At 36.7% G+C, this 27,802-nt stretch overlaps 1 protein-coding gene across 5 annotated transcripts; it reads right to left on the bottom strand.

The window, feature by feature from the left end:
• Nucleotides 1–24,614: 24,614 nt before the first annotated feature.
• LOC18444026 (F-box/FBD/LRR-repeat protein At1g78750) lies at nt 24,615–27,308 on the bottom strand. 5 transcript variants are annotated; one of them, XM_088871267.1, is made up of 4 exons: nt 26,324–27,308; nt 25,908–26,205; nt 25,656–25,811; nt 24,615–24,989 (listed from the first exon to the last, which is right to left on the bottom strand). In XM_088871267.1, exons 2-4 carry the CDS (start codon nt 26,187–26,189, stop codon nt 24,696–24,698), a joined length of 732 nt encoding a protein of 243 aa, XP_088727393.1. In that variant the 5' UTR covers nt 26,190–26,205; nt 26,324–27,308; the 3' UTR covers nt 24,615–24,695. The 5 variants fall into 5 exon arrangements, 4 of the variants coding, with proteins under 4 accessions (XP_088727393.1, XP_088727394.1, XP_006854267.1 ...); XM_088871268.1 differs by having other exon boundaries at nt 25,656–25,808; XM_006854205.4 differs by having other exon boundaries at nt 25,908–27,308.
• Nucleotides 27,309–27,802: the final 494 nt, after the last annotated feature.

Raw genomic sequence — 27,802 nt, 5'->3', positions numbered from 1 at the left:
TGTGTCAAAGATATTAAGGAGAGCATGAAAAAAAAAATACGAGAATAAAGCTCAAAGGATCATTGGAATGAGGAAACTCATGTGTTGCAAAATAGATGATCAAACCAAAGTGGGTGAGCATCTAAGAGATTTCAAGAGTTGTATAAGAGAGAGTGAGAGAGTCGGTCACTCATATGATGAGGTGACACAAAAGAAGATGTTTGTGCTTTTGATCTCTCCCTCATGGGAGACCTTCGTGACTAATTTTATGGCCAAGGATGCGCCTAGAACAGTGGAGGAGATTGTATTTTTCATGAAAGGGGAAGAGCAAAGAAGGATAGCAATGGATGCACCATCTTCCATGGTCCATATGGTAAAATCTCACAAACCATCTTCTTCTTCTACTCCCTTACTCATTACTCGTATCTCTTCTTCTCTTCTTAACTCTTCTATGGTGAATACATGCAATGTGGGAGTGAGTGGGAGTGATAATGCTAAGAACAAGAAAAGAAAGGGAAAAGGAAAATGGAAATGGAAGGGGAAGCAAAAAGGAAAATCCTACTCCCCTTATCGATTTAGTCCTTACCCTCCTAAAACCCATGCCTACTCACCAAACCATACTAATCTCAGGCCTTTTAGGCCTAAACCACCACCCACACCCATGATCGTAGGTGGGAGGTCGGTTTGGCCCTCAAGCCAATATTATTCGAAGGTGCAATGCTTTAGATACAAGAAATACGGGCATACCCAAAAGTTTTATAGGTATCCTCCTCCTCCACAAAACCCTCATTTTGCTCTTAAGCTCAATACCGATAAGCCTCAAGCTAATATCGGTGGAGGACCAAGGAAAGAGAGAGTTTACGTGGTCTATGAGACTTGGATTGTTAATGAGAAGGCGAATGTGTGGGTTCTTGACTCGAGGGCTTCCATCCATGTGATAAATTCTATGAAAGGCTTTAGAAGGTTTTATGATATCAAACCGGTACTTATAATCTTTATATCGGTGGAAATCAAATGGAAAGGGCCTTAGAAAAATGGGACTATGTGTTAGAGCTCACTAATGGTGAGACTCTCATGCTTAAGGATACCCTCTATACACCCGAGATGAAGAATAATCTCATATCGGTTTTCAAGATGAGTAAAGTCGGGTATGTGCTCTTGTTCAAGGAGGAAAGTGTCTATGTACATGATGACTCTATTAATGGAGACCTTGTTTTTGTAGCCCACTTGGTTCAAAGGCTTTATGAAATCAAAATGAAAAAGGAGTTTATTTACATGGGTGATGATTTACAAAATTTTACTTTATGGCATTTAAGGTTAGGTCACATTAATCTATCGAGAATGCATATTATGATAAAAGAAGGATTGCTTAATAAAATGAATATCAATTCTCATAATAGATGCAGGGTTTGCCTTAAAAGAAAGATGGTAAAGAAGTCTCGCCAAAAAGTCGAAAGGGTCTCTAGTATTTTAGAACTAATCCACTCAGATGTGTGTGGACTTATCAGTGTGCCTACCTTGGGGCACATGAGGTACTTCATAACATTCATTGATGATCATTCCCGTTTTGGTCACACCTATCTCATGAGAAACAAAAGTGAGGCCATATCCAAATTCCAACAATATAAAGTGGAAGTTGAAAACCAACTAAGTCGAACAATAAAAAATGTTAGATCTGATAAAGGAGGGGAATACACCTCCCAAGCCTTCCACCATGCCTTACTCACCTGAACAAAATGAGGTTACCGAGAGAAGGAATAAGACCCTAGTTGAGATAACGCGAAGTTTGATGAGTACCACTAATCTTGAATTAGAGTTTTGGGGGGAGATGATTCTAACCACCACATGTCCTTAATCGGACTCTCACTAAAGCAATTCAATCAACTCCTTACCAACTCTTCATAGGTCGACCTCCCTCAATAAAGCACCTCAAGGTTTGGGGATGTTTAGCCCATGTTCTCATACCATCCCAAAATAGATCAAAACTTGATCCTAAAACCATAAAATGTGTTTTCAAAACCCAAGTCGTGGGAAGGATTTTACGTTTTATAACCTCTTGAATCATAATGTGATTGAAAGCCTTGATGCCGATTTCCTTGAAGATGAATTCCTTGAGAGATAATCAACCCAAAAGATAGTAGACTTCCATGAGTTTCAGCCTAACAAAGAAATTGAAACCATCCTACTTAAGGGAAGTGAGAGAATAAAGAGACTACCTACCTTTTTCACTTACCTTGGGGAGGACTATGAAAAGATTAGTAAAGAACCCGATGATGAACCTTATTCTTACCTACATACTATGTCTTGTCCGGATAATAAGTTATGAAAGGAAGCCATGTAAGATGAGATACATTCAATCTTAAAGAACCGTGTATGGGAGTTAGTCCAATTACCACCTAACCTTAGATCCATTGGATGTAAGTGGATATTAAAAAAGAAACTTAACTCCGTAGGGCGTATTGAAAAATACAAGGGAAGACTTGTATTAAAAGGTTTTACTCAAAAGGAAGGGGTAGATTATTTTGACACCTACTCACCTGTTGCAAAAATATCTTCAATTAGGATGATCATATCCATAGCAGCCTACCTTGACCTAGAATTGCATCAAATAGATGTGAAAACCGCCTTCTTAAATGGTGACCTAGAAGAGGATATATACATGACCCAACCCGAGGATTTTATTTTGAAAGGAAAGGAAAAGTTCGTATATAAACTTAATAGATCACTAAGCTTCAAGAAGATGGTTCCTTAAGTTCCACCAAACCCTTATTATATATGGATTCAAACCAAATGAGGATGACCATTGTGTATAATATAAGACCAATGGGACTGGCATTACTTTCATGATTTTATATGTGAATGACATTCTAATAGCTAATAGCACCCTAGATCATATAAAGGACACATAGGCAATGCAATCAAGTAATTTTGACATGAAAGATATGGGAGATGCTTCATATGTGTTAGGGATTCATATTATAAGAGATAGAGCAGCCTGCACTATTCAATTATCTCAATCTGCATATTGCGAAAAAGTTCTTGAGTCATTTGGTATGAGTGAATCCAAGCCTACAGATACACCTGTGGAAAGGAGAGGAAAATTAAATATCAATATGAAACCAAACAATGATCTTGAGAGAAATGAGATAGAATGGATCCCGTATCGGAGTGCCGTAGGATCACTAATGTATTTAACCATGGGAACTAGACCCAATCTAGCTTTTGCTCAAAGCTTGATTAGTCGATTCCAAAGTGATCTTGGATTAGAACATTGGAAAGCCGTGAAAAGAATCAAGGGATATTTAAAAGGAACATTTGATAATGGATTAACCTATGGCAATATAAGTGAGCTTAAAGTTTTGGGATACACAGACTTCGACTATCAAGGAGACCCGGATGACTCAAGATCCGCTTCGGGTTATCTATTTTTTTATGAGGGTGGTGCCATTTTTTGGTGCACTAAGAAGTAAGACACTGGAACCCTATCTACCATAGAAGCCGAGTATATGGCTTTAAGTTTCGCAACGTTAGAAGCCATTTGGATTAAGAAGTTCTTGAATCATCTTAACTTCAACCCTCTAAAACATGGAACTATTAGAATCATGTGTGACAATCAAGCTGCAATAACAGTGGCAGTTGAACCAAGGTTCCACAATAAGTCAAGGCACATTAACTCAATATCATAGAGTACGAGAAGAGATAACAGCTGGTGAACTAGAAGTTGGTTACATTCCATCTGAGGCTATGCATGCAGATCCATTAACCGAAAGCTTGGGGGCAAATGATTTTATGAGGCATGTGCATGGGATGTGTTTAAGGAGGTTGACATAGTTGTTATTACTTTGTCTATTACTTATGACTGATAAATCCATGGATAAGTATGCATGCTTTGATTTATTGTGAACGATAATGAGATAGAGAGATATACGAATTCAGGCCTCAAAAGACCAAGTGGGAGAATAGTGGAAATATGGCCTACCAAGGCCTAAATTCCAGTAGTCTCTCATTCAGTGGGAGCGATTGAGAGATTAAAATCTTGACGTCTTGTGAAATAGAGCCCAAAGTCTTTTACCCCGAGTACGCATGAGGCATCAGAAGTTCACGTGTTGAAAAAAAAAATTCTCAAGGAGGTGTGAGGGTCACCTCTTAGTCAGGATTTTATAGGTTGGCCTCATGTTTAGCTGCAATTGGCCAGGGTTTGGAGAGTCCAAATGAGAAAAATAAAATCGAGTACTTATTAAGTATTCGTCCTGTATGGAATTATTAAGACTTACGAGACATAAGTCCTTATACTGACACGAGACCATTACATGGCATGTGCATTTTTATTTCGTATGGAAAGCCACTCTTCCAAATGCATTATCCAAATTTAGAAGAGCTAGTGCACATGTGCTTTGAGAGGACCCCTGTAATTGAGTTGGATCATGTCCCATAGGGGTGGTACACCTATAATTCATTGAGAGCCGAATGATCGGAAGTTCTGGCTTAGCGGCATTGATATGGCCAATTATGTTTCCTACTTTAGACTGTGGAACATAGGTCTATTGGGTTGATCTGAGACTCGACGGAATATCATTCGGGACTAGCTCAATGGAGTAATTCGATACTTATAGTTATTAGCTTGAGATCTCACTATACATTTTGTTCAATTTTATAATGATGATAAATATCTAATAATTGCTCAAAAATACTTTAAATATTTATTGTAAATTTTAGAGAATTTTTTTGAATTTTATTTGCTAAAAAATAAGGGTTTTCATATTGTTTGGCTCAAATTCTACTTTAGTCCTGATCTGGTAGTGCCATGTGGTGCCCGAGTGGCCATAAGGTTGCCACATGGAACCCCATACCTCACTCTAGGATAACTGCCCAGCTGGGCACTGATCCCTAGGTACGAGATAGATTGGCATTTGGTTGTTTATTTTTATAAGAGGTTGTATTATGGTATCTTGTTATATTTTGTTATATAATGCCACCTGTTTATCACATGTCTTAATTAATTTACACTTGGGTCATGCATGACATGTGTAAAGTTTAAATAATTTATTTATTTTATATTAAGGAGAAAATGCATTTTCAAATTTGAGTTGAAAAATATCTTCACACACGTGTGAAGGGAACATTATCTTTAAATTGATTGATTTGAAATTTTAGATCTACAAAGTGATTGGCTTTGATAAAGTAGAATATCTACACATGTGTGAGCTTTGCCAATTACTTCTTTGCCCTTTAGCCTTTGTAGTTATCTACTCAATACATTATTAAAAAAAAAACTAAAGGTATATTTGTAAGGCCATATTGGATACAATTGGAACAAAAACATGGGCCAAGGACAAAATGGTAAAGTGACATGACATAGGGTTAGGGTTAGTGATAATGGTGTGAAATCCCATCCCTTCATCCTAGTGGATGGATAGGGATGGGTGGCTAGGTACATTAGCCTCTCATGTGCCTTTGGATTAATGCATCAAGGGTGTTGATTGAATCCAATGTTACATCCATGTTATAAAAGCGCATCATGAAATCTCAATCCATAAATATCTCAACTCTTGAATCATTTTGGAAAATTGTTGCTCCCCTCATTCTTCTAAGGTTTTGTGAGAGAAAATTGAAGAGAGAGAGAGGGCTTTTAGAGTTCCATTAATGGTGATCTTGATGGTGGTCATCTTTTCTTATGCTTAAGTCCATAGTTTGCATTTATCAAGGTAAACTCCATTGAATTTTTTTTTCTCATAAGATCATATCCTTGGCATCTATAGTTATTAGAGTTTTGAATTTAGAAAAGTTTCATTGATGTTAGAATCTTCATTTGATCATCTTTTTCATTATGCTTATTCATAGTGTGGTCCTTCATGAGTTATAGCCTATATGCATGAGAATCCCTGATCATGCATAATATCTATTAATTACTTTGCTTCAAACCCATCAAATAATTTAGTCTCAGAGTATCACTCCATTTTCAAAACTTTTTCATCACGTTTTTACGTATGGGGTTCATAATCTTTCTATACAAGAATGTTTTGGTGGTCTGAGGGACCACCATGTGTAGTTTGGCTATAACTATCTTGTTCTTTATCCGATTGAATTCAAACATTTTTCATGCTGTTTTGGATGATAATGCTAGTGTGTTGAGAACTTAAGAAGTGATTTTAAGGTGTGTAACTTCTTTCCATTTGGATTAGATAGTCTTGTGAGATTGAACTACTTTTGTACAATTCTAAGGGACAAAATTAAGTCCTTATAGGGCCTGATTGCGTGGCCTCGGCACAAGGGGCTCGAAACATGGCTTCCCTATTTTAATTTAATATTCTAATTCTCTGTTTAGTCTATTTTATTCTTTAGAATTTTGTTTGGGGGGGCTCTATATATACACACGCAAGCGTGGGGAGGCTCTATATATAAACACGCATGTGTGGGGAGGCGTGGGGAGGCTCTAATACACACGCACGCATGGGAAGTGCCGAATCACGAGTTGAAATGGTTACCGGTTAGATCGAGGAATGTTGCGATTAATATACTGGTTAGATCGGGTAATATTGCGAACAATACTCTATATATACACACGCACGCGTTGAGAGGATATATATATATACACACACGAGAGGATATATAGATACACACACGCCTGGGAAGGTTCTAAATATACACATGCACGCGTGGGAAGACTCTATATATACGCACGCAAGCGTGGGGAGAGGCTAACGTGGCTTTGCAAAAATAATTGAAATTTCATTCTTAAAAAGGGTAACTTTCCTAGCCACCGAACTACATGGATGCCGAGGAAATATCCTCATAATGAAGGGCCCAGCATTCAAACCATACTTTCCTAACTTGACTTTCCCAGCTGCAAGATTGCGTGGATGTCGAGGAAATATCCATGTAATGCTGGAGCCAGGTTGCTCAGATGTTTGGATGCATTGTCAAAGGTCCATCCGTGGAGACTTTGGGGGAGAAGAGACTTTTGAGGGATCTTGTCGCGGTCCTTACCCTCAAGGGACAGTTGGTGGATGGTACATGTGACAGCCATGAGATGATGATTGGCTTCATTCGGGCTTGAAATCAAGTGTCGTTTGTTGCAAAACGATCATGAGACAATGCCCATTACGATTGAATGAAGAAATCACAAGAGCAGTTGTCGGGTGGACTTGACAGCAGTTTACGGTTCACTAAGGGCTAAGGGTGCCAATATGTCATGTCCATGGCATGAGATGTGGATCACGATTGTACGGCTGTTGACTGTCAGTACAACAAATCGACGGCCGGTGTTTTGCACTTGTGAATTTCAACTGTTAGGCTCATGCGAGAGATGTGGAGATCGACAGGTCGAGCCCTCTATTCAACTTTTGCCGTACAAACTCCATTGGAAAAAGACGAAAAAGTTTTTGTTGACTTTTAGAGGGCAGTAGTGGGAAAGGGGTATGTGGATCACGATCGTACGGCTGTTGACGATCAGTACAACAGTTACAGATCGAGGCCAGATGTTTTGCACTTGTGAATTTCAACTGTTAGGCTCGTGCGAGAGATGTGGAGTTCGACAGGTCGAGCCCTCTATTCAACTTTTGCCGTACAAACTATGTTGGAAAAAGACGAAAAAGATTTGGTGACTTTCAGAGGGCAATACTGGAAAAGGGATAAATTATTGAGCTTTTCCTTTCTATCCAAAAAGTACACAAGCATATCAAATAAATTTTTTTGGTTGTTAACATGATGGACATTCATACCCTCGATAAAATGCTATCTAGGAGCATTTCTAGAACCTTAAATTTTGGAGATGTAACTTGCTCAGCCTAAAAATTAATTTTAAAAAATAAAAAAATAGAAAAATCACAGGCACTCTGAAAAGTAAGACTGAAAAGTAATGTTTTACCATCAATTATGTCATTCCATCCTTCTTCTCCTTGATACAGTTTTCCTCCAGACACGCTGAGCGAGCGCCATGTCTCAGGCCACCCGCGCATTTCCATGTGCCATGTCACAGGCCACCCGCGCATGTCACAAGCCACCCCACGCGCGGTCCTTTCCGTGCACCATGTACCATGTCACAGGTGACACGAAGAAGTGGATAAGGCGCCATGTTATAGGCCACCATACAGGAAAGCCACCCACATGCAGTTTTGACACGGGGAAATGGGGAAGGGAAAGTGGAAGTGGAACTCTAAGTAAGCCAAAGGGAAAGGCCTCCTCTTAAGAAATGGGGAAGGGGATACTATAGGCCACTATACAGTAAAATGGCAAGGCGCCTATACCTGAGGGAAAGGCCTCCTCTTGAGAAATGGGAAAAAGGATGCTATAGGCCACCTTATAGGGAAATGGGAAGGCGCCATGTTATAGGCCACCCACATGCAATTTTGACAAGGGGAAATGCGGAAGGGAAAATAGGAGTGGAACTCTAATCACACCTAAGGGAAAGACTTCCTCTTGAGAAATGGGGAAGGGCAAGGAGAAGTGAGTAGTGACTCTAAAGAGGGGAAAGAGAGGAGAGGAAGTGAGTATTTTTGATAAAATTGTATAAATTAATTAAAGTTCACATCGTTTTGATGAAGTTGAATTAATGAAGGGTATAGTTTCTATAAAGTTGCAAAGTTCACATCGTTCATCGTTTTGATGAAGTTATGTAAATTAATTAATTAAAATTCAAATCGTTTTGATGAAGTTGAATTAACTGAGAATACGGTTTCCATAAGGTTGTAACCTTAGTTCACATCTTTTTGATGAAGCTACGTAAATTAATTAATTAAAGTTCACATCGTTTATGATGAAGTTGAATTAACTAAGGGTATGGTTTCTATAAAGTTTCAACCTAGTTCCGTTTGATGAAGTTACGTAAATTAATTAATTAAAGTTGACATTGTTTTGATGAAGTTGAATTAACGAAGGGTGTGGTTTTCATAAGGTTGCGACTTTAAACGATCCATTTAAGGTGGAAATGGAACCTAAGACATTCAGTGGGCAGAAATGGAACCTAAGACACTCAGCAGAGTGGAACTCTAAAGAGGGAAAGAGAGTGCCCTAAAGAGGGGAAGGGGAAGGGGAAGGGGAAGGGAAAGGGAAAGAGGGCCCTAAAGAGGGGAAGGAGAAGGGGAAGGGAAAGTGGAAAGGGAAGGAGAGTGCCGTGCCCTAAAGAGGGGAAGGAGAAGCGGAAGGAGAAGGAGAAGGAGCAGGGGAAGGGAAAGGGAAAGTGAGAAGTGAAGGGGCCTAAAGAGGGGAAGGAGAAGCGGAAGGAGAAGGAGAAGGAGCAGGGGAAGGGAAAGGGAAAGTGAGAAGTGAAGGGGCCTAAAGAGGGGAAGGGGAAGGGGAAGGGAAAGAGGGCCCTAAAGAGGGGAAGGAGAAGGGGAAGGGAAAGTGGAAAGGGAAGGAGAGGGCCCTAAAGAGGGAAAGGAGAAGCGAAAGGAGAAGGAGAAGGGGAAGGGAAAGGGAAAGTGAGAAGTGAAGGGGAAGGGAAAGTGGGAAGTGAAGGGAAGGGAGAAGGGGAAGGGAAAGTGAGAAGTGAAGGGAAGGGAGAGAAGGGAAAATGGGAAGTGAAGGGAGGGAAGGGAGAGGGAAGGGCTGAGAAGGGAAAGTAGAATGGCAATGAACTGGAGAAGAGGGGAAGGGGAAGCGATATGGCAAAGGAAATGACTAGAGAACTGGAGAGGCGGAGAAGGGGAGTACAAAAAGGGGAGGGAAAGGGGAGTACAAAAACGGGAGGGGAGGAGAGGAGGGGTATACCCAAAAAATAATCCATCCCTGACCTTAAGCCTGTGCTCATCGTGGGGTGGGTGTGGTTGAATCAGTGTTCCACAATTTGTAGATAAGGAGAAGATTAAAACCAATATACTTAGTTAACGTAAATATGCAGCGTATCATATGTGCATTGAGTAATATGCTGCATATCATATCTGCGTTGAGGGCGTGTTGGAAAAATCAAACCATAATGGCTAACTAGACATGCAACCGGAAATGGTTCAAACCCGTAAACAAGTCAATTCAACTGGCCTAACTTGGTAAGTCCCGGGCGGTCAAAAGAGTGGTAAAAATTGAAAAACAAATCTAATAAAATATAAAAAATATATTCAAGTATTGTTAAACAAAGCATATCCAAATGAAGTTGAAAACTAATGAAAAATGGATTTTAAAGAACTAATTTCTGCTTAGGGGTATTTTTGAATTTTTTTTAAAAAAGATGGAAAAATATAAAAATAAATACAAAAAATAAATAAAATATGTAAAATATATTTCATGATTAAACAAAGAACATCCAAATAAAGTTGAAAATTAAAATATTTACAATCTTTGCCAAACTGATGAAACAAAGCACATCCAAATGAAGTTAAAAATAAATAATCTATGAACTATATATTTCAAGCATGATTAAACAAAGCACATCTAAATAAAGTTGAAAAATTAAAAACTTTACAATCTTTGCCAAAATGATAAAACAAATCACATCCAAATGAAGTTAAAAATTAATGAAAAGCTGGATTGTAAAGAACCGATTTCTGTCCAAGGGTATTTTTGACATTTTTCAAAAAAAAGATGGGAAAATATAACAATAAAAATAAAAACTAATAAAATATGAATAATATATTTCAAACATGATTAAACAAAACACATCTAACTGAAGTTGAAAATTAATGAAAAATTGGATTTTAAAAAACCGATTTGTGCTTAGAGGTATTTTTTAACTTTTTTAAAAAGATAGGAAAATGTCAAAATTAATACAAACAAAATCTAATAAAATATGAAAAATATATTTCAAACATGATTAAACAAAGTGCATCCAAATAAATAATAGGGAAAATTACATCAAAATTTCATATTTGGAATTAAAAATAGGTTTTAGGCCATAAGGATTTCTAACACCAAATTTGCATCTTAGCAAGATTTAAAAGGCTACTTGCTTTAATTTCTTAAGGTTAACACCTTACACAAACTGCTCTTATGTTTTAAACAAGTTCAAGATCGGCCAATCTGACTAGTCCACCGATTGGCCACTACCTTGGCATAAGTCTAATCCAAAGTAAAATATGAGTTTAGTTTGCAATCAGTCGTAAACATTGTTTGATCAATTTAGGTCGAACCAGCCGATGTTAACCCATTAGACTGGCTAAACAAGATTGGAATGAGCAAAGTCGCATGAAATTGTGTAGTACCATATCATAAAACTAATGGTCACATGTAGAAGGCCCAATATAGTTAAATATGAGATGTTATGTAATTAATGGATAGGAGAACCAAAATGCACTAGGAAATAAAAAAAAGGCAAGCTTTCTATGCTTTCCCTACAACATAAAACTTATATACTTTCCCTTATCCCACTGTCCATTCTGAATAGAGGTCTCAGATTGCACCCATCACAATGTTATGTCTCTACACTGTTTATTTTTAATCTTTTTTCTATAAATTATTTTGACACCAAATTTTGCATGTCCAATCCTCTATTGAACTCTCACTAACGAAAAATAAAAAAACCATAGTTTCAATAAAATAAAATGGTAAATTCAAAAGGTACTTTGGTCATTGTATTTTATAAAAAATGTTTTAGATTGACTACATGTTCAGCATAATGATTTGGAGCCCTTGACATAGGGATGGAGGGAACTCCTTGACCTGGGGCATAAACCTATTCTATGGGGACTTCATAGAGAATCTTTGCTTCCTACTCTTCCACTCATGTTATGAATTAAAAAAAAAAAAAAAAAAGTCCCGTTCAGCCAGTTTCCAGTTTCATGCCAAATCCTCCCATTTGGTAATTGTGATGCGCATTCACTTCTGGAAAAGTCACTGGTTTAGGTATATTGTTTTAGTCTCATTTGGGTGATCAAACATACTGTGAGTTATTTATCTATCCTCATTTAGGGTTATGAATAACGGTAATGGCCATACAGAAAAGTTGCCTTTAGGTTGTGATTATGAAGACTTCATAAATGTTGTATCCTATGGATCTACTTGTTGGGTGAATGTGGTCATTAAAAACGTTTGTAAAATAAAATGATATAGTGAAACATGAACTCAGTAGAAGTGTATACCGAACTGTGCTTTGACGGTGCCAGACAGTTGGGAGACCCTTGTGTGTGACTGAGGGACTGTGTGACCCTTGTGTGTGATGGTGGCCTTCAGAGATGGATCTAAAGCCTCATCTATGTACCATCACACGGCATGTATAATGATAGACCGTTTCGGAAAAGAGAACCACTTTTCAAGATGAAGCTTATGCATGTGCAAGAGATACCCCTATGCGTCATAGAAGCTGTGGTCGCATCAGGTCTAGATGACCCAGGGAAAAACCTGAAATTCATAGATTGGGATTGCGACCCCTTGACTTTGACTTATCGGCCATATTTTGGTGACCCACTAATGAGCCTCTGTTTGGACTACGGGACATGTGAAACACTGGGTCGGTTTGATAAAGCAAGTGTGGTCCGTAGTCAATATATGAAAGTAGAGTGCCCTAGTGCTTTATTGATTCATATATCATATGGATCATTTTCTCATTTTATGTATTTAATTATCTTTCTTTTATGATATATGGTTTTTAGAATTATTATTTAAATTTTTTCTAGATCTTTGGATATTTTATTTGTCAAATTTGGATTTATAAAATCAAAGATATTAATTTTTTATTGATTTAAATATTCAAATAAATTCTAAAATTATTTTATCGAGTTTTAAAAATATTTAAAATTGCAGGGCCCATTGTGCACATGGGCCCATCATGACCTAGATGTTGGGGCTCATGAGATCCTCTCATGGGTGGCACGCCCCACCCATTTAGAAACTTTCTATTTTTTGTGATAAGTGATTTTGTCTTGTGGGCCATGTGTGTTTTGGAAAGATATTAGCTTGATGAAACTTTGAATAAATTTTTAGAAAGCATGAAAAGGCTAGTACATTATTTTGGTATGCACAATATTATATTTGGAATTATTTTATTTAATTTCTATTGATGATAAAATGGTTTAAGAAAGGGGATAGAGGTTCTAACACTTTCCATATGGCTCATCTATAGAACTTATGGCTCAAATCTCTCACCCCAAAAGTCACATAAGATCAATGGTTCATATTCAATTTCACAAAAAAAGGCAAACCAAGGAAAACCCTAAGATACTTTAATCTTAGGGTATAAAAAGGGATGGTCTCTACCCAAAATCTCTACACCTTATATTTCTCTCTCTCCGAAGAAAATTTTTATCTCTCTTATGAAAGCCCAAAGGGGGCATGCCCCACTCTCTCATCTTTGATCTCTCTCTCCCACATTGTAAAAATGGGTTATGGCTAAGGGTTTTAGGGTATAGCAAAAAGATAATAAATCTCTCTCAAACTAAGTTGCCAAGGGAATTCACTTAGGGTTTGAGTTTGTGATCAAAGAGGTTTATGTTCTATTGGTGTGGTTTGGCCTAAACTTGTTTTTCCGATTGAAATTGAAGGTTGATTATTGATCCTGTGCCATTGAAGGTTGATCATTGATCCCGTGCCATCAGATGGTGATGACTCGGTGTGATATGTAATAAGCCCAGTTGAAGTAATCTCCGACACTCTTTTTTTTTTTTTTTCTTGTCATATTTAATTATATTGTCTTTATATTCCCTGGCATACGAATTGTTGTTATTTTCTTTGTTTAAAGAAAATTAGTTTAATAACATTAAGGTTTTTAAGGTTTTGGATTTGTTATTTTTATTTTATTTGAAGCAAAAGTTATTGTAGTAAGACTCTTTGTAAGTGATCTTTGCCAAAAGAAGAAGAAAAGAAAAGAAAATGGGTGAAAAGAAGGAGAAAAAAAAAATTTATTCTCCAGCAAGATTACATTAGTCTATCTTTCATGGCTCGGAGATTTAAAAGTGCTATTATAATTACTTATATGGCAAAAAAGGTACTATTGTTTGATATTTACTTATTATTTGGATACTTAAACCTCATGCTCATCACGTTAGAGGGAATTTTTCCACAGAAACATATTTCCTATAAAAAGAATTTGCATTATGGGGGATTGCATATTGAATTTTTCATGTTGATATTGCTGGAAATGCTACCCAAACCATGACGTGAGGCTTTGGCTATAATTGGATGGGGTGCATGTTTGTTCACATCAATGTTTAAATGTCCAACCGGTGGGTCGAGTAGGCCAACCCACCAGTTTTGATTAGGCTGATATAGCCAACTCGGCCAATTTTCTTTTATAAGAAAAAAAGAAAAATTATATCTCTCTCAATGATCGTTATGCAGGTCCAAGGTCTTTCTCTGTGATCGACTTTGCAGACATAAGCTCTTTCTTTATAATTGGTTTTCCAAGTCTGATATCTTTTTCTGTATAGGCAATTTTGCAGGTCTGGACTCTCTCAACTAGATTTCTTGGTCTAATATCTCTCTAGGAAACCATCAACTAACCTCTCTCTCTCTCAAAAACATTTCTAGTTCTCTAAGGCCATTACCTTACCCCTCTCTATAAGGACATCACCTAACTCATGTTCCTCTTCTTTCCAATTCAAAACTACTTTATTCATTCTCTGCAACTTCAAAGGCACCCAATTGCCTCTTCAACTCTAGAGCCATCAGCCCATCTCTTCTTCTGTCCCACTTGGAACCATTCTCTTCTTCTCTGCAACTCAAGGCCACTTGACCCCATAGAGAACCTGCCCGAAAACCGTGAGAAGAACCACCCAAAAATGGTGGTGAAAGCTGCCTAAAAACAGCTACAAATCCATTGGACATGCAACCCGAAAAATGTGGATTCAATGGATGCTTTAGATCAGGGTTTTATTATTAAAAATTCATCAAAGAGGTTGAATTACCTCTATTAACATTTAAGGGCAAATAATTTTTTTCTTTTTTCAGTATTTAAAATGTGGAACTCTAAGTTGATCCCTCAAAAGCCTCAATCCTTAGTCGAAAGCCCCTCTAGTTGTTCCACATTACACATAAAGAAAGCATATTATAGTATTAGTAATGCAGAACAATCTTAAATGCTTTACATGTATCAAATTGCAAAATACCCCTAATTTTTTTGCATTACTAGTACTGAATGGTTTACTCCTTATTTGAAATGTAGATATTTTCTTGTGCTCAGTGAGGACTCTTGGGACATCAAATTACTGAAATGGCCTTCATTATTCTCCATTTCAAATAATGGATAGTGAAATTTAGTTTTTTTTTTTTTAGAATGTTTAAGTGAAATGAAAATAAAAAATAAAAATCATAAATCATAAATCATTCTTGCAAATGTTAATAGAGACAATTTAAGCCTTTTAGTGATTTTGTTAAGGGGCTTCATCCCTTTTAATGATATTTTCATGGCCACCAAATATCCGATTTGCTTCTTTTTTTTTTAAAGAAATGTCAATGGTAATTGGTTTTGAAGAAGTGATGTAGAAGAGTATATTTCATGAAAAACTATGCGAAAATGTACGTCCTTTGTTGAAAATGTATTGAATGCAAATCTTTCAACCCCTAAAACTGGGATTTCAACTGAAAACAAGTCAGATTCCAGAATCACAGCTTCATCAACATGTTAAAAGTAGTGAATGCATGTTATTTTCTGCCATGGTTTTATCAGCAAGCAGTTGTCATATTAGAAGCCTAGAAAGGAAGTATAACCAAAAGCTGAGTATCTTTGGGTAAGCTTTGGGGCAAAGCCATCCCAAGAAAATGATAGGGCAAAAGGAATAAAAAAACACAGAAAGGAGAGGGAGAGAGAACCAAAAATAAAGGAAATGATGCCTTGGAAACAGTTGGAAGCATAGAACAAGGAGAAAAAAAAGAGATTTCACTGTAATATGATAATCAAAGAACTCTATAAGCTTTTACAAATCACAACAAACAACTATAGAACTCATTCCACCACAAAACACCAGAGAGAGAGAGAGAGAGAGAGAGAGAGAGAGAGATGACAATCCCATCAACTGAAGAGACAGAGTTGAAAGAAGCAATTGCAGGCTTCAGCCTCAGTCTCGAACGCATGTGTGACACTCTCCGCAAGGCCCCATCATCGATAACCCATACATTAAACAACCATGGATCCAAGCCATACACTAGAGGTGCAACCATGGATATCAGCCATACACCCGGTGACCACGGATTGGGCGATTGCAGGGGCTGTATTAACATCTATGTGAACAACACTGTGCATGGTGTGAGCAGTTCAATCTTGCTGGATAGTAAGGTGTTAATGAGAAATGCAGGGGTGTGTTTTAGAGGCATGGATATAACAACAAGAAAGAGTGATGGGAGAGGCATCATGTGTGAGAAAAAATGTTGCATCAAAAGTGAAAAGATGTCTTGTGAGGGATGGTTTTCTGGAGTTAGTCTTGAGCTTCTTAGCCTTTGGGTGATCATCCTTTTGCTAGTTTGCATTTTGGCTGTGGTTTTAAAGCTCGAACATCGTTCCTACTGCCATGTTTAATAACTGTTCTTTTTAATCTAAGCCAGAAATTCAGATATTGATGCCGGAAAACTTATCATTGATGTCGATTATCTTATTTTCAACTTTTGTGCATTATGAATTTGAATATTGTTTCAATATAATTTAACTTCCTCTCAGACTGTTGCTTCTCCAATAAACAATAACATCACTTTCCTTTAAATAATTCAAAAAAAATATAACAACATTAATACCTTCTTTTTGTTGTAGGGATATGCTCAAGCCCTTGACTTCAGTGATGTGGCCTTTATACCCTAACTGATAATTGATACCCTAACTGATAACTTAGAGCTCAACTGCACTCTTGTGATTTCAAAAAGTAACTTCGAATAAATGAGCTATAAGTGCTACAAACGAATTCAAAAAGGCCTCTCGCTCATATGCACACGCACACACTAAAAGCCGGGTTTTAATCCTACCACTTAGATGCACCAAGGTTCGCTTAGTCCATGATAGAATCAAAAAGATAAAAACGGATTTTCCCTGTATGTTAACCAACTGGTTCATAGAATGGTCTTCCATGGAGAGTAATGCTACGTGAATGAGGGTAAATTAAAGGAATTGTCAATAAAGAGACCACTTATCTTGAATCACTCACTCACTATGATTTCTCAATCATCCCTGTTTCCTTTTATGTTGTTTTTCCTTTTGGAAATACCATTTTGCCTATCTATGGGTGGTCTCACATTTACACAACTAAAATGGATGCATAAAACCTCAAAAAATTAACCTTCACAAAAAAAAAAAAAAAAAACTCAAAAAATTATATGAATTGCTTGGGATCCAAAGTTTGCCTCGATGCTAATTATAACAAAAGTAAATACAAGAAATTAATGCCCATGTAATATCTGTTCTTATAAAAATCCCCTCTAATTTTTTTAATTTACGGTCATTCCTTTTTGTTCTTTTTCGTATTTTTCAATGTTTTCCCCCACAATGCCCCTTCTTTGGACTTTGACGGTCCGGAATGACAACATAGTTCTTGATTTTGGACATTCAAGATCGCAAGACGACAAAATACTTGCACTTTGGACCTTGAATGTCCAAAAGTGCATTTAGGAGTTAGAATTCAATAACATTGAAACAAGTCAATTTTTATTGTTTTCCTTTGGACCTTCAAGGTCCGTAAGAAAACATTGACTTCAGACTTTGAATGTTTAAAGTTCTCTCACTTGAAAGTCCAAAATGCAAGTATTTTGTTGACCTCATATGTCTTTGTTGTCACTTTAGACTTTCAAAGCCCAAGTGAGGGTATTTTAGAAAAAAAAAGAGGTATGAGTGCAAAAAAGAAAAAAAAATGAGCAGATTTTTATAATAACAAATATTTCGGACAAGCACAAATTCCTCTAAATAAAGACTATCAATAAGAACCATCTCAAGGTGAATTCATATTACAATGAACTCACTCCAAAACTATATTCACCTTAAATGTTACAATAAGTCAAAGAAAGTTCATGATATGATATGATGGAAATTGAGATTGAGATTTTCCTTTTGCTACTTTACGTCATTGATAAGTGTGCTTCGGTAGTGGGATAATAGCTCATTTCCCACTCAAACAAGCACTAGATATAGAGATGGCAATGGCGTCGCGTCGATCCCCCGGGTTGATGGGTCAACCCTCCTTTGGGTCCAGGTCCAGGTCCAGGTCCGAGTCTGGGTCCATGTTTTGGATTCATCAGGTTGCGTCCAAGTGCAAATGACTTGGACCCAAACCCGGATTGGGTCTGTGTCCGGATCTAAAATAGACCTTTCCGGGATAGGTTCGGGGTCAACCCAAACCAGCATAAAATATATAAATATACACCATTTAGTGTATATGAAAGAATTTTTTTTAAAAAAAAAAATTTCTAGACGTGATTTAGATCCAGTCCAAGTCACTCAGACCTAACCCGAATCCAGGTCAGGGTCGACCTGGACCCTACCTGACCGGTTGCCACCTCTAACTAGACACCCCATTGCAACTCTAAAATGAAGGCCAAGAATTCTTACATATGTACCAGGAAACTTTAATGCCACCATCTTTGCAGGCTACTCAAGCCTCAATAAAGTTCTTTTTCTTTTTTTTTTTTTGAAAGAAACTGGAAAATGCGCGCCCTTTCTTTTTCTTTTTTTTTTTTTTTTGGAAGAAACTGGAAAAGGCGTTGCAGAAGACTCTCATCACTTGCGAGTCTCCAAGGAGCAGTGTTCGCAAAATGGTAAACCGGCCGATTCAACCGTTCTAACGGGACAAGTTCCGAACGATAAAAAAAGTATTGAAAGCAATAAAAAAGATACAAAAAAAATCTACTAGAATATAAAAAGCACATAAAGAATGTGATTAAAACAAAACACATTCAAATGAAGTTGAAAATTAATGAAAAAAATGGATTTTAACGAATCAATTTGTGCTTAAGGGTATTTTTAAATTCTTTTGAAAAAGATACGAAAATATAAAAATGAGTATCAATGACCAATTTTTTTTTTAATCTTTACCATAATGTAAAGAATATTAAAATAGTGTTAAAAAAATCAACTTGACCAACTCTTTTTTTAAAAGAAAATGAAGAAAAACTTAAGTTATATATAATATAGACCTTTTTTTTTCTCAACTTAATAGTAAATGACGTGTTGGTTAGTTGGTCCGATAATAAAGGACTTCTTTAACATATTTTTCTAATTCGATTCCAGTGGGCAAGTAATTTTTTTGAACCAACTAAATGAATTCTTAAAAGAAAAGTAATTTTTTTGAACCAACAAAATGAATTCTTTTTTGGGAAAAGTTTATATAAGGATGGAAATTTAAAATGTAAAATTACATATGCACCTCAAAAATCCATCAGAAAAAGTTGTTTTAACGTTGAAAAAACCCTCTAACTTATCATCTCAACATCGAAATGCATCAATATGAAAAAAAAAAAGATTTTGGGTCTAAAAAATAGTGCATTTTGCAGCACATCATCTAGACCGTCTATTTTCAAGATTTTCATATATTTATAGATCTACTTGATTTTAAATATTTTTTTACTTTAAAATTTTATAATTAGATATAAAAATAGATTTTTAAATAATCTTAAGAATTTTTTACACCAAAATTGCACCTTATGATAAAATTTGGAGGTGCGGCTTAATTGGATTGTTTAAGGTTGCAACCTTATAAAAACCACAACCTTCTTTTTTTTTGAAGGAACGAAATGAATTATTAAAAGAGAAGGGATTCAAACCATGACTCATATAAAACTTAACCATAAGGCTAACCAATAAACCATTCTAATGTATTTGATATAAATTTAACCATAAGGCCAACCAATAAACCATTCTAATGTATTTGATATAAATTTGAAGTAGTACTTCATTTAAAAGTTTAAAATATCAATTAATCATCAAAACCGACCAAAACCGAAACTGACCGGTTCCGTTCTAACCAACCGATTAACGATTAGATCGGTCGGTTTTACAAACACTGATCTGGAGTTTCTTTTCTTCATTAGCTAAGGATGAAATGGTAGCAGCCTTATTAATACTCTTAGTGCTCCTAAAGCAATGTTGGACTGGATCCAACAATGCCCCGGCCATGTAATGGAAATTGCCATCCTCAAGGAACACACAGAAACGATACGCGATGGACGAGACAAGGTACATTCGTATGAAGGTTCATGATAGAGATCATCGAGGTACTTTATTGGGAGACCCAACACAGGGTCATGATAGAGATCATCAAACTACTCCTGCTTGCTTTTCTCAAGCAAAGTTGTACATGTCTAAGTACCCTCTCAGGCAAAGAACTGCGGTACTGTAGATATGAGGTCCTCCAAAAGCCCTCCGAGTTGTACCTTTAAGAATTTATGAATTTTAGTCTAAGTAGAAACGGCCCTTCAATGCTAGTTGCCCCAATTGGGACAAAACAAAAAATCCAGTTAACAACTGGATTTCAAGGCACCCCAATCTCTTGATCTCGTGAATGAAACAATTTCCTAGCTATAAGAGAATCATCAAGTTGGAGCTAAAATTCATTGCTTTGCCAATGGTTATGGCTAAGACCTTTTTTGGCTGATATTAGTGCACAAATTCTTTATTTTGGAAGACCCAGAGAGCAGGCATTATACTCAAGGCCCAAAAGTTGCACAGGTATTTGAAGTTTGTACAATAATTTCAGTACCGATAAACCTACTTTTAACGACAAAATAAAAAAAAACAGTACCTATTTGTAACCCCCTTTTTCTAGGTTCTGCTTTTTCATCCTACTGAAAATATCAGTTCGCCAACAAAAGTCAGTCAACAGTTGAACTTATGTTCTCAAATTACTTGTCTTGCGGATGCACAACCAATTATCTGATAGATGGAGTAGCCAAGACCAATAGTTGGTGTAGACCTTTTAGCTATGCAGGATCTAAGGTTACCTTCACAGTGATGCTCCACTATTTAGGACATCTATGGGTATTTCTGGCATCTCTTGTGCTTAATCTACTTTTTACTCATGCTACCCTCCGTTTACAAACCACATTTCCAGAAACACTTCTTAGAAAGTAAACTACCTCAATTCTTTTTTCTACTTGCTTTTACTTTTATCCTACAAAGGAAACTGCTTTTCCCAATAAATACATCCTCAGCTTTTGAGTTTAGGTACGCAAACACTTTGTGTGAAGGAGAGATAAAAATGCAATCAAGCCTGTGGTTAATAACCTACTACTTAAGAATTTCTTTAGTAACTCGACTCCATCCATGGATAGGCTGACTCTGAGCTTATCCATTTGATTCATTCAAGAGAGTTTCCATCTACCAATGAGACGTAGAGAAAAGAACTACGAGAAGGCAAGTTAGAAAAGCCTAAAGCCACTTCCCTTGTCAAACTGCCAAACCTATAAATTTGAAGGTCTTTTTTTCGTTTGGTAAATACAAATTTGAAGGTCTATCTTTTAAAAGTATTACATTCTTTCACAATACTCGCTTGCCAAGGAAGTTCAAGGTATCTAAAAGAGTACAATAAAAATTTGTGGCGTAGGAAACTTTCCGAGGATAAGAAAGTGGTTCATCATTCTGATCCATCTAAACTTAGACAAGGACAGATGGACTCACAATATCAAGTGAAACCATGAAGGTTAGATTGTTCCTACCGTAATCCACTTCCAAATGCCACCCTAGCCAAAGATAACCCCAATCACGAAACGAATTCCATTTCCTGAATCGAAGCTTGCTAGCAAAGGAGAGAAGCCACATCCTATAGCCACCACACCTACATGACACGAGGAGCAGGGATACAACAGAGTATTTTCCAAAATCCAGGAGAAGGATACATGGACAATCTAGGATGGCATCCTGATACACCAATATTATATTTATAACAAAACGATGCATGCATATAATGTTGACCAATGGAATAAGCTAAGATACAATTAAGTGTTACAAATGATCAAAAACGTGTTGCAATTTACAACAGTTGAGATGTAATAAAACCCCATCAACCATGCAAGCATAAATCTTGTCAAAGAAAAATCCCAAATGATCAAGCAAAAAACTTGTAGCTGACAATAATGTGACTACACCAAAAACAATTAAAAGAAATAGAAGGGAAAACCATCAAAGGATACGCCCAGTGTGTAACTATGGAATTAAGATTTACTAGAATTACATTTTAGATGTACAATTAGAATGTGTGTGTATGTGTGGGGGAGAGAGAGAGAGACAGAGACAAAATCAGCGACATTCGAATGTCTTTGATTTACTTTCAGGTAAACAAGGCTACAAAGCCAAAAATTAATCCATATATGGATCAATCATCCACTAAAAACAGAATGCATATGGAACTTCATGACAAGGTTTAAACACCAAAATGAGAAAAGGTACAAAGTACTCTAGAGACAAATGTGTTGCTCCAGCAGCACAACTTGAACGTAATTGCACAAATAATTGCACAACTTGTTCATGGCATACATTGTACATATTTTCATCTGTCACAATTTTTAACATTTTCAAGAGAAAATAAGATCCACATGTGAAGATGCCTGCTTGACTAGCATCAGTGTTTCTTTAATGCACTCCCTTTTCCTTCGACAACATCTAGACTGTCAAAATTGGATTGTGATCTTCCTCAAGACATGTGCATTCATGACCAAGAAATTCATAAATTTCATATCAAGAGAAACTTTACCAATGAGAGTGAATTATGGATGGTTGTAAGGTGATGCATCAGGCCGTTGACAGGCCCTTAAGTGCCCCAATAATTGATAATCCTTAGTGTATGTATACTGGTGATGCTACAATAAGAGGTGAAAATTGACTAAAAAGAAGTCAAAGGCTAAGGGTCTCGAATATGCATCCGTCATTACATCAGGTTCTCAACTTAGCAACTCCCTGAATTACTCAGCAAAAATCACACATGCCCATAGAAATGAATCTATGTTACAAAGAAACAGTGATCACGTGCCAGATACGTGTCTCACAAGAGGACAAGGCAAGTCAGTCCAATGCTGAGGTATCAGCATGTGTAACTTGTGGGGATTAACATATACGCAATATCTAAAAATTAATGAAGATTAACATTATTAAAAAGTTAAATTCTGCATGCACATCCAAACTTTTGGACACTTGAGTCTAAATCTTTGACATATGCGTCAGAAAAGAAGGATCTACCAGAAAAAGAAAAATGCAGAAAGAAATAATGTGACAAAACCAAAAGAGCACAAGCACATAGGAAGGAAAATCAATTATGAAACAGAGATTGAAAGACACGTTGTGTGTAGAGAGAAATTTGAAATCAAGGTTTAACAGTGCGATAATTATGTGTATGTGTACGAGAGTGAGTGAGAGAGCGAGAGAGTCTCATGCTTATAGGCCATATTATCTTTCTTTTACTTTCAGATAGACAACTTTACAGGAGCAAACAGAAAAACTATGTGTGGATTATCTATCAAATATTCAAATATATATACAAAGTATGAAGTTTCACAATGAGGCTCGAATACCCTAACGTGAAAAGATACAGAAATACTCTAAGGGGCCGTTTGGATACCTGGAAATATATTATCTGCGAAGTATATTACTAGCGTAATACATTACCTGCAAATGGATTGTCACTGTTTGGATAGTATTTAGATACAACTTGAGAAATACATTTCTAGTGTCTGGCTATGTCTCAAAGAAATATGGGAAATGCATTACCAACCAAATATGAAATATATGGCTATCTTTGGCTAACATGATTAGACTTTGCTTTCAACATGATAAGCCATTGGAATAATATGATTGGAATAACATGATTTTATTGTAATAAGCCTTATTTTTATTTATTTTTTATAGAAGTCTTTCAAATGTCTCTCTATATATAATTTCAAATAAGCAATAAATTTATGATACCAAAATCAAAATCTTTACGTATAAGTTAAAAAATGGGAAGAAGTTTTATTAGTAAACTAGAAGGTTTGGTAATTGCAGTAGAAAATTTTGAAGCATTGGAGGAGACTAAAGAGGTATCTTATTTCAATTGAGTTTTTACAATCTCTTATGAGGATTATGTTGTGTGAAAATTTTTATTATGATTGTGTTGTGTAATTTCTCATCGATTACCAATTATTATTTTTATATGAGCCGATACTTCAAATGAGGGTTACAATCCAAATTGGGTATAGAGGGATATAGAAATTTTTTCATCAAGTTCTATACCTGTTCAAATCAATTTAGATTTCCCCTACTTTCACTTGCCCATTATTAAAAAAATTTGTTTTTATATTAGAGTACGATGAGGCCTACAATCCAAATTGGGGATAGAGGGATATAGATTTTTTTTTGTTTTATATAAGAGTAAGATGAGGGCTACCATCCAAATTGCGGATAGAGGGATGTAGAAATATTTTTTATTATGATTGCAATAGAAAGTTGTTGCTTATTAAGTTCGTACATATGTTCAAATCAATTTTCATATCCCTTACTTTCTTTTTCTACTTACCTTAATAATTATACAATACAACATACACTAGTGAAATATTTTTTTTAAGCCGGGTATAGGGCAGAGAGACGCACGCGAAAGATTTTCAAAGATTACCCATTAAACGCGTAATAGATTTTTCACTTCTCACCGCGCTTAAGCGCTTAATGGATTACGTGACTTTTTGGAAAATCTCGGGTAATGTCATGTAATCTCTTTCCATTTCCTTATTATTAAAGTGTATCCAAATAGTGGAAATGTCATATTTCCCTATTGTCACGTAATGGATTTTCAGGTTACAAACGGCTCCTAAAGACAATAGTGTGGTACAAGCACCATGAATTGCATGGAATGATACAATTTATTAGCATAGTCATGCCACACAATATATACATCTTCATATAAGTCACTGTCTTTAACATTTTAAGAGAAAATAAGATCCACATGCGAAGACACCAGCTTAACTAGTGCCAAATCTTTTTTAATACACTCCTTTTTCTTCTGAAAAGATCTAGATTTTCCAAATTTGATTGTCATCTTCCTTAAGACATGTGCATTCATGAGCAAGAACTTCACAAATTTCATATCATGAGTACCCTTTACCCATGAGAGAGAAATATGGATGGTTGTAAGGTGATGCATCAGGCAGTTGAAAGGTCCTTGAGTGTCCCAATAATCATCTTCAGGATAATCTTCAGTGTCCATATACATGTCATGCTACAATAACCGGTGAAAAATCAACAAAAAGACACAAACTAAGAAGAAATTAAAGGCAAAGAGTTAAGAAGATGTATTAGCAATCGATTCCACTCTGCAACTAAGGACTACAATGCAGAGCTGCATACCCTGTTAGGCACGAGTTACTTACCCAGACATAAACATGCACATACACTTAAATCTATGCTTCATGAATACAGACACAATGTGTCCGACACAAAACATGTTGGACACGAAAAAAACGTGTACAGGCATGGACATCAAAAAATCTGGACGCATGTATCTAAATTATTGGGGCACATATGTAATTTGGATATGTTTCAAAGTTCTAGACACGTGTTAGTGGCAAACTGCAGAGCCCTGTGCTTCTGACATGAAAATAATTTGAGAAACGCCCTAGCAACACTTGCTGGAATCGTCATCTATCATGTCTAAAGAGTAGACACATGTATCAGATACAATGCTGGTGTAGTAAATACATGCCTCTGTTGGATGAACGCAAATGCCACAGACCCATTATCCCACACCACTTGGCATAGCCAATGAAAGGAAAAAAGCACCCAACATTTTTCTTCTTTGATTGGTCATGAGAACAGAAACACACTAAGCAATATTAAAGACATTCAAATGATAGGAAAGGTGCATAAGAAGGATTAGAACACTAACCACAATTGAGAGATCCTTCATATAGGGAGAATTCTTGAGCAATATGGAGGTGACATCACAGTCCCTCACATCAATTGGAAGAACACCCAAGCATAGCTTGCTTAAATTATGAAATGCCCCAAGCAACCTCTCAGGGAGATCATCTAGAACCACCTTCTGAAACCAAGAGAAGAACATCTCAAAATACAACCCAGCAAGAAGGAAATCATCACAGGTCAATGATATATGATTGACAAGAAAACAAACGGTTACCCTTATAACAAGGGATCCCAAGGAAAGTGTTTTCTGGCCAACTAGATTGCCTTTGAGAATATTGAACTCAATGCCATTCCCCAGATCTACAAGATTATTGAGGGTAGTCGAAGCATCCGCAAGACATGGGGTCTTCTTAAAATGAAAGGTGAAGACACCATGATCATCTTTGAAGTAGAAGCTTTGAAGATTGGGATGACAAGGCTCACGATCACTATGATCCCCAACAAAATCCATTGATAGGTATTCTAAGAGAGCAGAATTCAATAGCATACCACTCATTTTGTTGTCATCAATTCTGCAACACACAAACTCCAGCGCTTTAACGCCCTTGAACGCATTGAACGTGAACAAAGACCCCAATTTAGAATAATAGAGTGTTAAGGTCTCAAGTCGCGGAGAATTGGAAGCAATACCTTGAAGCAGGTTATCGGCAAGATCACAGTTTTTGAACTCGACAGTTTCAATATGGGGAAAGCCATTAAAGCTAGATGGAAGCTCAAGCCTGCAATTGGTTATCTTCAACAACTTCAATGAACCACAATCAAATACAGAGCAAGGCACCTGATACAACCCTCCATAAAAAGAGCCCCCAAAATGCCCTAGAACGAGTTCGGGTAATCCTCTCTCTTTAAAGTAATTGATCCACAGATCTAACAGAAACCCCCATTGCTGGAGGTCAACCTCTATCTTACATCTCTGGACTGGTTCACAGCGAAACAAGAAGAATCGTTTCATGAGCCGCAAAAACCTGGTAAAAGTGCGAGGATCTCCATGATACACTTTGCTTACATGCTCCAGAGAATAATTGTCTATATTCAAGCAAGGGATTGAAGCCCAGGCGTGTCTCCATTTGCGAGATAAGAGGGATACCTGGATTGCGTCTCTAATGGGGAGGAGAGAAAGAATAGACTCGATAACGGCTTTTGGGAGCTCGCTGAAATGGTCCAAACCAGAATTCTCAATTGCGTAAATATAAGAATTCGCAATCGTATTGGTGCTGCTTTGGAGTGCAGTATCTTGGTTTGTTGATGCTTCCCCTGAATTTTCAATGGTAAAATGAGATAGAAACTCAGGGTTATTAGGCAACAAATCCATCCCCTCGAATATTAGATGAGATGAGAGAGAGACTGAGGGCAACCAGAGAGACAGACACAGAGAGATTGAATTGATTTGTTTTAGACAGAGAGAGAGAGGGTGAGGGAGGAGAGAGAGAAATGGAATGGGTTAGGGTTAGGGCTTCAGCAGCTGACTGAAAGAGTTGAAGGCAACCAGAGAGACGAGATGAGAGATTGAATTGATTTGTTTTAGACAGAGAGAGAGAGAGGGTGAGGGAGGAGAGAGAGAAATGGAATGGGTTAGGGTTAGGGCTTCAGCAGCTGACTGAAAGAGTTGAAGGGCAAAGAAGAAATCTCACCCGAGTCAATCCTTTGGAGTGAATGCGATCTTGTTGTCGAGTACGTGTTCTTCATTACTTAACCTAAGTATTGAGGGCGGTTTAAGAAACCGTTCATATGGGCGGTCATGTCCTGACGGCGGGGAGCAACGGCGTTCAATTTCAATAAAAAAATAAAAAAATAAAAAATAAAAAAAATACCATAAATATATTTTAATTTTCATCTAATTGAAAAAAACTTTCAACTTTCATAAATCTCATCCGCACTATTTTTTTTCAATTTCGGTTTTTTTTTTTATCAAAATAGACTTTACGGCAGTTGTATTATGATACCGCATTTGATATATAAGAGTTATTTCGGTAATCGAATTACCGTAATAATATCTAATTTGATTCTTAGGCATCACGGTGTCAGTACCATGAAAATGTTTAAAAGTATTACTGTACTTAAAATGTCATAACCTTATGATGATTTATATCGTACAAAAACTACCGTGCT

The sequence above is a fragment of the Amborella trichopoda genome, chromosome 7 (genome assembly GCF_054954075.1).
Source record: "Amborella trichopoda isolate Santa Cruz 75 chromosome 7, AtrichopodaSantaCruz75HAP2 v2.0, whole genome shotgun sequence".
NCBI classification, from domain to species: domain Eukaryota; kingdom Viridiplantae; phylum Streptophyta; class Magnoliopsida; order Amborellales; family Amborellaceae; genus Amborella; species Amborella trichopoda.
Note: the sequence above shows the minus strand (reverse complement) of the source record. Positions and strands in the feature narration are given on the sequence as shown.